An 11927-nucleotide genomic window follows, 5' to 3' on the forward strand; every position below is an offset into this window, starting at 1 on the left:
AAAATGATGGAAAGTTTGGTGAGATATACATATGCAGGCAACAATATTAGGACTTGTGAGTCTAAGAAGATGAAAGCTATGAGAGATATGGTAAAATTTAACAAAACTAAGAAGTGTGTGTCAAAATGTGTTTAGGCCTTGAAATAAGACCATATAATTCCTTGACTTTTGAAGGAGATCTTAGAACCATGCGACATATCTACTTAAACAGCAGGCAAAAATCATATGATGAATGTATTAATATCCTTAAAATGGCACTAGCAGAAAGTATAAAAGATTCAAAATGGTGTTAGGTGTGTTCCATAATGATAGTTTAATTTTATACATAATTTACTAGATTACAGATGTTTCAGAAAAACAATCACATTGCATAAGTTATTGTTCATTTTAAAGAGATGTTTCTGGGTTATTTATGGAGCTTACTAGTATATCTTAAGCACTAGATATTTAATATTCATTTCATTTGCATAAAATTATTTTCTATATAGCAAACTTTTAAAATTTTTTGATTGGTTTTAGAGAAAGGAAAGGAGAGGAAGGGAGGAGAGTGAGGGAGGGAGGGAGAGACAGAGAGAGAAACATCAATTTGTTCTTCCACTTATTTATGCATTTATTGGTTAATTCCTGTATGTGCCCTGACCAGGGATCAAACCCACAACCTTGGTGTATTGGGACAAAGCTCTAACCAACTGAGCAACCCAGCCAGGGATCCATATAGCAAACTTAACTGATTTGAATAAACCACTTGATCACTGACTATGCTGAGGCAAAGAAGTACAATTTTGCCTAACAACTGTTTCATCACCCAACCTCTTAACTTCTATGTCACATTTCTGTTATTGGCAAGGATGTTGAGTATGTTTGGAAGTTAACTAGAGATATGCCTGTAAGTAGAGAGACTCCTAAACTTTTGTATGTTTATTCCGTTTAAATTACTGCTTGATTCAATTAAAATATTCTGCATAATTTATCTTCCTCTCTTTGGGGTTCTCTTATGTTGTAGGTTTTTTCTGTTTTATCCCTTTCATTAATACCTCCAAAAATCAGTGAAATCTGTTTTAGCATGGAAACTTAAAGGAGTAGAAAACTTTAGTGCAGACTATGATACGTATATGTAACTAGAGGCCCGGTGTATGGGGGAGGGGGTCCCCTCAGCCCAGCTTGCACCCTTTCCAATCCGGGACCCCTCAAGGGATATCTGACTGCCGGTTTAGGGGCATTAACTCCAGCCATTAGGAAAATCACACAGAATATCCTTGACATACAAACAGTGTGGTTTTATGAGTTGTTTTAATAAGAATGGCCATTCCTTTAAATAATATCCTGGGGATCAGGCCTAAACTGGCAGTTGGACATCCCTCTCACAATCCTGGACTGCTGGCTCCTAATCGCTCACTTGCCTGCCTGCCTGGTTGCCCCTAACTGCCCCTTCCCTGCCAGCCTGGTCACCCCTTACTGCCCCCCTACTGGCCTGGACGCCCCCAACTGTCCCCATCCTGCTGGCCTGGTCACCCCTAACTGCCCCCCTGCCAGCCTGGTCACCCCAACTGCCCCCCCCTGCTGGCCTGGTTACCCCCAACTGCCCCCTGCACCAGGTTGCCCCTCACAACCCCCCCACCAGCTGGGTTGACCCACACAGTCTGCTTGTCCAGTTGTTTGGTCATCACTCACTAACACCCCTGCCGGCTGGTTATAGACAGCCATCTTGTGAGGGCATGAGGATTAATTTGCATATTACCTCTTTATTATATAGGATTTGTAGATGACAACATTAATGATGAAGTTATTTGGTTCCTAAAAGCCCATTTCACCCAAGATTTTTAAAAAATTTTAGTCATTTTAGGACAACCTGGGTAAGGAGCATGTCACAGACTCTGAAATCTGTACAGTTCCCTCCTAATCAGCACCATGCATCTTGCAAATTGCCTATTCGTTGTTTTCTAATTACAGACACAATTGGTAATGTTGGGTGGGTGACAATATCTACTAAATTTGTGTCCTTTTGAATTTCATTTGGCAAGCTCTGACTCACATTTTGTGGGCCAGCAAATATGAAGAAATCATGGGATAACTCTAAAACTAAATTTCAAAATATAAATCAATATTCCATTTTGAGCCTTGTTTATTTCAAACAAAATTGACTAAAAATTCAGTAACATTGTAATTTATTTTTTAAAATTCAGTTCATGGTGAAGCCACATATAAATCAAGAAAACCTACTAACCATTCCAGAAGGTGAGAGAAGGACTGCTCAATTGTAAACTTAGAGCAAGGGCAGTTTTCCATATTTTACTGTATTTTGGTTGTGGACAAAGTGTGGGCTGAGTAAAGGACACGGGGGAAGGAAGAAGTGATGAAAAAAAGCAACTTCTGCTCATTTCACATGATTAATTTTAATTGTATTTCCACACTAGTATTGAGGTCATTACTTTATAAAGAGCACAGAATGCAAAGGAAAATATCAAGAAGAGCTACCTATTAAAGTAGAGAAATGCTAATTGAATTTCCTTATTCTTCGATAAGACTTAACAAAATTGTGCATTCTATTCTGGCCATCACATGAAGATAAAATGAGATAAGGTAAAGGCCATTGAAATCATAGAACTGAAAAACTAGCTCAGCTTTGCCTTTCTAACTCCATTTAAGCATTTTATAAGTAGAAGAGAGAAGTGGTATAACAAAAAATACCCAAAACACCACAAAAAAGAGGTAGTTCATTTATCTCAATGGACTTATTGAGAAAATATCAACTAAAATTGCAATCTTTATTTTTTTGCATTTTAACACAACACATATAGTTGATTTTTAAATAAGTAAAAAGCATAAAATATAAAAATACAGAGATGTGAAAAAACTGCTTCAGCTCCTGAGCAAAGTTGTAATAAATGAAGCAGTGATTCCCCAAACTATGATTCTTATTCTGTTCCAGCTTATAGGAAATGTTGTTGAGACTTCTAACAGCTACCCGTTTGGGGTGACATTTGAGACTCGAGTGAATGATTTTACACCACACACACACACACACACACACACACACACACACACACACACACATCCTTTAAAGAAGTCAGGGGCCAGAACAATGTAATGCTTATAATTAATGTACTAAAATGCAAAGAGCAAATCTATACGTGTGCACAGAAATTAGAGTAGGGCTGAATATCCATGAGGCAGAGCTTCAAAGGGGGAGTGGTAACTGAAGGAAGGTGATGAGACAGTGAAAGGCAAGCAGCTGAGATGAATGGGGTGAAGGCAGAACTGCTCTCTTGTTCCTGAGTGGGAGAGATTGACCATATATTCTTCCCAGAATAAAGTTTAATGAATTTATGATTATCCCATACAAATATTATGAGATTTATTAATTGAATTTATTAATTGTCTTTCACATTGGTATTTACAATACACTTATTTTTTGTGTGCGTGTGTATGTGTGTGTGTGTGTGTGTGTGTGCATGATGTGAGTAAGGGGTTCATTTTCATTTTGTTCCAAGTTAATATCCAATTGAGTCAGCCCATTTATCAAAATGTATTTTGTTTTCCCTCTTGTCTTCCATGCCAACTTTGTAATATAATAAATCTCCAATGTATGTGTGTGTGTTTTTTTTTCTGGACTGTCAATTCTGTTACATAGCTATATTTGTCTATTCTTGAATCAATAAGATGCTGTCTTAATTACTCTTATTTTATAGTTATACATTTGCTAAAAGTTTTTTTGTTTTGTTTTTTACCAGCCATCTATTTGACATCTAGTAAATTACATCCTCCTACCTTGTTATTCTTTTTCAAGGGCGACTTGGTCAATTTTCATCCTTAACATAAGCATTAAGTTTTTAAAAGAAGTATGTAAGTTTTCACAAAATATATAAATAGAATTTTGCTGTGAGAGTAATGAGTGCATAGGTAAATTCAGGGAGACTATTTTTAAAAATTGAGATTTTTAAATCAATGAACATACTATATGCACCACTTATTTATACCTACATATGTTTTTATGTTTTATAACTTTCTGTGTTGAGTTTTCCTATATCTTATGTTAACTTTATCTTTGGGTATTGTTTTACATCTTATTGCAAGGTATTCTTTACATGTACTTGAAGAAATGTCTATTATAAGTGGCATAGTTTAAAATTCCTTGTTCTAATTTTTTTATAGTCAGGATGTAGACATGCAACTGATTTTGAAACATTTCCCTCATATTCTCTTATCATGCTAACTTCACTGATTAATTTATTCAACATATATTGTCTGTGATAATACGAGTTTCTTTTCTTTCATTATAACACCTATACTATACATCTTACTGCTTTTTCTTGATTTGGCACTGGCCTTGTACACCACTAAAAATTTATGTAGCATGTGGAAGTGATGATAGACAACAAAGTCTCCCTCTTTATCTTAAGGAGAAAATTTGCAACGTTTGCAATTAAGTATGAGGATTGCTGTAAATTTTTGTTCATAGTTTTTAAAGATTAAGGAAGTTCCTTTTATTAGCATTTTGTTAAAAAGTTATTTTATCATAATTAGATAGTAAATTTTATCAAATGCCTTTGTTGCATTTGATTGGGTTGATCATATCATTTTATTATTTTTTTAATTCAAGGGTATGTTGTTAAGGGCATACCATTTTAGAATCTCTATATATTCATAGTGTACTGACACTTTCATTATTATTGAGTATCACTATTTCTCTCTAGAAAATATTTATCCCTATACTTAAAATATACCTTCTCTGATATTAATGTAACTATCTTATTTTCTTTTGGTTACTAATTCCATGATATATTTTATCCTTAACTTTAGCTTAAAACTTTGTTTTTTTACAATTTGTGCACATATTTAAAATAATATATGATCATGTTTTAACACATAACTCACAATTATTTTGTCTTTTAATTGGAGAATGCAGTTTATTTAAATTTAATGCAATTACTGATGTATTTGATTTTAAATCTACTCTTTCATTTTTGGCCTTCTATTTTTTCTTCACATTTGATATTTCTTTATTCTCCCTTAAGTTTTCTGGAATAAGTCAATTTGATTCCAGCCCCCCTTTAATTGTGCAGCTATAAATTATAATTATTGAAACATGTAATCAATACTAATTTATATTTTATTACATATGTATTCTTTTTATTCATTTCCTAATTGATAACCTGCCATCTGGTAACATCTTCCTACTTCCTAAAGGACCTTTTATATTTCCTTAATGTGAGTCTACTGGTGACTAAATTATCAATTTTTTAAAAAAAATCCTTATTTCAAATTCATTCTTAAAAGCTGTCTTTGCTTGATGTAGAATTTTATGTATGCAATTAAGTTGTTTAAGCACTTTGACAACATCATTTTATTATATTCTGCTTCCATTATTTCTTTGAAATTATTTTTTCTCTCATAAAGCTTTTTTTAATATACTAAAAGAATCAAGATTTTTATTAAGCATTGTAAGTTGCATTCAATAGCCTTCAATACACCACACCACAACCCATCTACAATCAGTCAAACCCAACAGCAGTTCATTCTTGCACAATCCATGAGTTAGGGCAAAACTCCCATCAACTTACAGTAAGATCCTACTCAGGTCTTGCGGGCAGGGATTGGGGAATTACATCTCGTTTCTGATCACTAATGTGTGATGAAGAGCATCAGGAGAATTATATGAAAACGAATAAGAAGTGATTCTGATTTCAAAGTACATTGTTTGGAAACATTAACAAAAACATCAAAATGATATAAGTATACCTGCTTCTACTAAATTCTTGATGGGAAAGTTCTCAAGAACAAGCAATTTGTTTCCTGCTACAGAAGAGGGGGCGGGGGGTTAAAGATCAAAGGGATGTTTTTTGTTTTTCACAGAATTTCATATTTTGCTAATATGAAGGCATAAAACAGCAACAAAGAACAGTAATGCATACAGCAGTGAATACACCAGGGTAATGTTGATATTCTAAACAGCTAGATAATTTTGGGGTGTTTTAGAATAAATGCAACAGAGGTCAATAATCACAAAATTTTAAGGTTAGAGCAAGATCAGTCAATGACTAAACAGAGTTAACATCTTTTATAGAACTATTACTGATTATTAGCATTTTTGTTTTGCAAATGGGCACATACTGGTAAGAATGGAAGAAAGGACAATAACATGCATAATATTAACTACACACTTTAAAAATTATGAACCATGCAGAAGTTTAGCTCAAGTAGTAGCACTAATGGTCTACATTCGATTCAAAACCACATAGTTCATTGATCACAGATGCATGGTATTTAAAGTCACAAAAAGTTTCAGAACACATTTTATTGATTTTGAAAGGTCATTTGCATCTTCTATGATTTCAACTTTATCTCCATTTAACTTGCTTGTAAAGTATGTATGATGTACTGTATATTTAAAATCAGCAGAACGGCAATATTACTCTATAATTTTTTGTTTTGATAGTTGCACTTTTTCTTTTAACACAAAGGAACCACATCAACAGTGATGAAATTTAAGTAAGAAAGAAAAACTGTGGTTGTGCCTTCTTTCATAATCATAAAATCAAAGCCTTAAACAAAGCTTTCTTGTGAACAGTAATGCAAAATCAAAGATAATGGCATACATATGGTGCCAAATGCTAAAAATTATATTTTAAGCTATATATACTTAAAGACTGCCAAAATTTGTTTTCTTTATAGTTCAAGAAACACAACTATAGGCTTTTGTCATAACCAGTTTAAACTTTGTGTGTACTTCTTTTTAAGAGTGGGAGTCAAATGCTCTTCATTTTCTTTCTCTCTTTTTGTTTATTGTAGCATTTTGACTACAACTGGTTAAAACTAAAAATGTATTTTTTAAATCTCTGATATCAAAGAGGGATCCGAATTTCCAAAGTCCTCATTTTTCTCTTACGGAAAGGAAAAAATGTACATAACTGTAGGCTCTCTTTCTCTCCAGATATTCCTAAATCCTTACCCTTCCAGCATCCTTCACCCTCTATAAAAAATAAGTTTATTCTTCTTGCTTTAAGACAGCTGCCTCCAGAGCATCAGCTCCAGGGCAAGCACTGTCTGTGCTTAGTGCATTTAAGTGAGGATTTGTATTGCACGTCTTAGTCATTGTTCAAGGCACTTTCCGAGTGGCTGGGGGCCCTGGTGTCGCCTGCACTCCCATTCATCTGGGAAGCTGGCTTCTCAGCCACCACTCCATTTTCAGCCAGGGACCCGTCTGAAGATATGGCGGAGGACTTAGATTCCCCGGATCTCGACTTCAGTTCTTTGGCCACTTCTTCTGCTGAAGCAGCATAAGGAGGCTTGCCCTGAATCGCACCCTGCTTTTTGTAACCTCTGCCATAGTACCTCCCACTTCTTCCAAATGTTCTGATCACTGGGGTGGAAATAACTCCTCTTGGACGCCCTCTTGCTGGTCCTTCAACAGAAACGACCTGTAGGGGGAAAGGCCCGCGGCCCCCGCGGCCCCGTCTGCTCCCAGCCCAGTGGCCGACCATGGTGCCAGCTCTTTCTAGGTTCCCTCCCTGAGAAGGTATAGGTTGGATTCCGCCTTGTGACTTGCTAGTCCTGCTGCCGTCACTGCCTGAGAAGGCTCCACAGTGTCCTGCTGTCGTCGCCACGAGGAAGGCATGGTAGGCGCCTGTTGCTACAGTTTCCCCATAGGGGCCTCCAAAGCCACAGACTCCTGCAAAGCCACGCCCTCAGCCCTGAGCTGGGGGGACAGGCCCGAAGTGCCTCGGGTACACAGAGGAGGGGTAGAAAGGCAGCGCCGAGGGCGGTGGGAAGGGGAGCGGGAGGCTCTGCCGGGAGAAGTTCAGCCCTTCCAGGATGCTCTGCCACATCTTTTCTACCTTGGCAGCTTGCTCAGCCTGACCATCACAGAGGTCGATGAGTGGGGTCTTTTCCCGGCTTGCTTTGAGGAGTTTGGACTGGAAGAGCTTCCCATCAAAATACATCCAAGGACAGCAGTGTTCCCAGGGCACGGGCTGGCCACATGCGTCGTTTGCAAACAGGGCCATGTCCACGCCACTCATGAAGAGAGCTGACAGCTGAATGCCTCGAAGGTCGAGGTTCTCAATCTTGAGCTCCTGCAGCTGATCAGGCTCGTAGAGTTTGGGGGACAATGCCTGAGCTAGGAAGGCATCCAGCTCCTGACGACGCAGTATCAGTGCTCCAGGCCACTGCACCATATACCATAGGACACAGCACAGCACCGTGAGATGAGTGGGCACGCTGGCTGGGTTGAGCATGGCTGGAGTGTCTGACCTCATGCAGGCCAGGAAGGCCCTCATCCTGCGGTTCTTGTCCTCCACTGCCTTCCCCAGCCAGAGCCTTTTCAGGTTGGGGCAAGTCCACTCCCTGAAGGCAAGAGCTTCCACCAGTTCTGGAGTTTGCGGAGATTTCCCTTTGTAAGCTGCCCACTCCTTAATGATCACTGGTGAAACCGATTCTGGTGGAAGTCTGTTCTTTCTAAAAGCAAGTCTCTCAGTTTTCTTTCTGCTTTCTGCCAAGCTAAACAGGACTCTGTAAACATACTGACGAACTGGCCTATAGAGCAGGGCGGCGGGAGGCAGGTCTTTGCTGGCTTCATCTTCAATAGAAACAGCAATTTTGATTTCACCCTTCGTCAGGACGTGGAAGATGTACGGGTACATCAGCCCCTTCTTGTGACGGTGCTCGGCTACTCTCAGCACCTCGGGTGCGACAGGGGGCAGAGGAGGGGTGGTGATGTCCACGTGGTTCCTGGTGGGCATGGAGAGGAGGCATGGAATTGGCTGGACAGTGCCAATCTGGCTTCCCTTTCCTTCAGCAAGCTGGCTGCCTGAAGAGGCAGTGGACGAACCTTCTACCTTTGTTTGGTCTCCTGGGTCTCCCCGCGCTTGAGGCTCCGAGTGGCTTCCTGTCTTCTCCCAGCCAATTTTGTTCCCACTGATAGGGTTTGCAGCTCCTCCACTGCCTTCATCATTGTCTGAAGATGATGACGTAGAAGAACCAGGAAAGTACGCTGAGTCCACATGATTGGGGCTGCCGCTCGGAGCTGGGTTGATCGGGGAAGATCTTTCATACAGTGGAGTATGTTTTCCTTCATGAGGAATGTTACTGTAGTTGTTCTGCTCAGTCAGATTCTTTCCGCTTGTTTCCAAAGTGAGGGCCGGCTCAGCGAGGCTGTAATGGTGTGGACCCTGACCCGGAGCACCTGGGTTGGGCCCCTGTGGAGCCACGGGCTTGGCTTGCAGAGAGGTCTGTGGAATGTTGAGCATCTGGGGGGGAACATATGGTGGCACTATCCCAGGCATTCCAAACGAATGTGCTCTGGCTAAGTAGTGTGGTGGGTGAAATGCCACACGCTTACTAGTCGCTGAATAATATCCAATTGCTCTCTTAAATCGAATAACTTTGTCATCTGTTCTAGACTGAGAATGCTGGAAAACATCTTTAGCTATGGCATCCAAGTCCGAGGTGTCCTGGATGTTGCGGACATGGTCAGCCACAGCCTTGATCACCACGTCACATGGCGGCAAGACCAGCTGGTGGGCCTGGACCTTAAATGAGGCAAGTGGGTGCTCTGGACCAAGTAAACTCCAGTGAAAGGAAGCCAGGTCTTCATCGGGTAGAATGTGATTTCCTAACAGAGCGGCAAAGATAGGGAAGCGGTTTGGGTTCAGGTCCAGCTGCTTGGCCACCTCATGCATCAGGTATTGGCTTGTGGTGAGATTTTTCCCATTCTGGCTCAGTTTTAGGGCATGGGCACTGAAATAGTAGGGGATGTTGCACAGCGCGTAATCAGAGTCGTACGCAACCAAACCATGAAAGCCGTTTTCTCTGCAGAAACCAATGACTTCTTTTTTTTTTTTCAATTTTTTTTATTAAGGTATTATATGTGTACATATCTTACCATTGCCCCCCCACCCCACTCCCATATATGCCCTCACCCCCCGAGTTTTGCGTCCATTGGTTATGCTTATATGCATGCATACAAGTCCTTTGATTGATCTCTTATCTTCCCCACCTCTCCCTAACCTTCCTGCTGTATTTGACAGACTGTTTGATGCTTTACTGCCTCTGTATCTATCTTTTTGTTCAAGTTTTTAATGTTCTTTATTATCCATAAATGAGTGAGATCATGTGGTATTTTTCTTTCATTGACTGGCTTATTTCACTTAACATAATGTTCTCCAATTCCATCCAGGTTGCTGCAAATGGTAAGAATTCCTTCTTTTTTATGGCAGCATAATATTCCATTGTGTAGATGTACCATAGTTTTCTGATCCAGTCATCTGCTGACGGGCACCTAGGCTGTTTCCAGATCTTAGCTATTGTAAATTGTGCTGCTATGAACATAGGGGTGCATATATCCTTTCTTATTGGTGTTCCCTGTTTCTTAGGATATATTCCTAGGAGTGGCATTACTGGGTCAAATGGGAGTTCCATTTTCAGTTTTTTGAGGAAACTCCATACTGTTCTCCACAGTGGCTGCACCAGTCTGCATTCCCACCAGCAGTGCATGAGGGTTCCTTTTTCTCCGCATCCTCGCCAACACTTGCCGTTTGTTGATTTGTTGATGATAGCCATTCTGACAGGTGTGAGATGGTACTGCATTGTTGTTTTGATTTGCATCTCTCGGATAATTAGTGACTTTGAGCATGTTTTCATGTGTCTCTTGGCCTTCCTTCTGTCTTCTTTGGAAAAGATTCTATTTAGGTCCGTTGCCCACAGGCAGCTTATACAACTTAATAAAAGGAAGATAAAAGGAAGATAAATGATCCAACCAATGACTTCTTGATGATGGTCCTCGATGCTCTGTGCAACCTTGACGTGGAAGCGGATGAGCGCCAGGTGGATGCAGTGCGCCATGCAGACGGGCGGCAGGAACCAGACCTTGGGCAGCGGGGTGCCCTTGTTCTGGACAGGGCTGATGATCTGCTGCGCCTTCTGGCGCTCGTTGCCCTGCCTCTTGACCCACTCGTGCAGCCGCGCCTTCTTGAGCGCGCTGTTGAAGAAGATGAAGAGCTCGATGTTGCCGCCGAAAGCAGGCCTTGGCCAGCGCGGCCAGGTAGCCGAGCATGTGGTTCCACTGGCCGCCGCTCACCCAGTCGGTGTAGAAGCCGCCATAGAGGCGGTGCAGGCAGTTGTCGGCTTCCACCTGCAGGCGCAGCGGCGTGTGCAGGGGCCGCTACCGCCCGCCGCCCACCAGGCTGCCCCAGGCCAGCTTCTGCAGCTCCACCGGCACCAAGGCGCTCGGGCAGTGCTTCTTGATGTAGTCCTGGAAGCCCTGCATGCCCATGGAGGAGGCGGCGGCGGCGGCGGGCTCGGGGCGGCAAGCAGGCTCTAGGGGAGGGCCTGGGGCGGGCTGCGTGTGTGCTCATGGCCTCTGTGGCCGCCATGTGCTGCCGCCTCCCAGGGCCATGGCGGGGAGGGACTGCGCCTTGCGCCGCTCCAGGCCCAGGCCAGGCAGAGATCTCCTAAAGCTTTTAATAATTTTTTGGTCATTGGTTTATAGAGTTTCATGGTCATGTTCCTAGTGTTCTTTACCTTTTATTTACTCTTGTTAAGGATCATATGGATTATTGCACCTATAACTTGAGGGCTTTCATAAACTTTTAAGAATTTTCATCTCATATCTTTAAAGATATATTTGGCTTTCTTATCCTCCCTCTCCCTTTTGGACTATACTTACTAGTATATGTAGAAGCTTTTCAACTCTATCTTCCATTTCTCTTACCCTCTTATGTATTTTCCACCCATGTTTTTTCTCTCTGACTTCATACTATATATTTTCTTTTGATCCACATTTTATAGTTTCTAATTATAACTCTACCTTTAATATTCTAGTAAAATCACACATTAATTTCTTAATATCAGTTGTTATAATTCTCAATTCTAAACCTTCCATTATTGTTTGGGTTCCAATAAAACTTTATGTTCAACCACTGAAATTAAAT

The 11927-nt window shown here is 40.8% G+C and overlaps 1 protein-coding gene across 1 annotated transcript; it reads right to left on the reverse strand.

Annotated features, from left to right (window-relative positions):
- Nucleotides 1–6616: 6616 nt before the first annotated feature.
- LOC307095849 (constitutive coactivator of PPAR-gamma-like protein 1) lies at nt 6617–11269 on the reverse strand (the record flags this gene model as incomplete). The annotated part of the gene is given in 6 exon segments (XM_079765448.1): nt 6617–7088; nt 7090–7685; nt 7689–9823; nt 10755–11013; nt 11015–11158; nt 11162–11269. Coding segments are annotated over 6 exon segments (3345 nt in total). The 3' UTR covers nt 6617–6985.
- Between the last annotated feature and the right edge of the window lie 658 nt (nt 11270–11927).

This window comes from Cnephaeus nilssonii (assembly GCF_951640355.1).
Source record: "Cnephaeus nilssonii genome assembly, chromosome: X".
NCBI lineage: Eukaryota > Metazoa > Chordata > Mammalia > Chiroptera > Vespertilionidae > Cnephaeus > Cnephaeus nilssonii.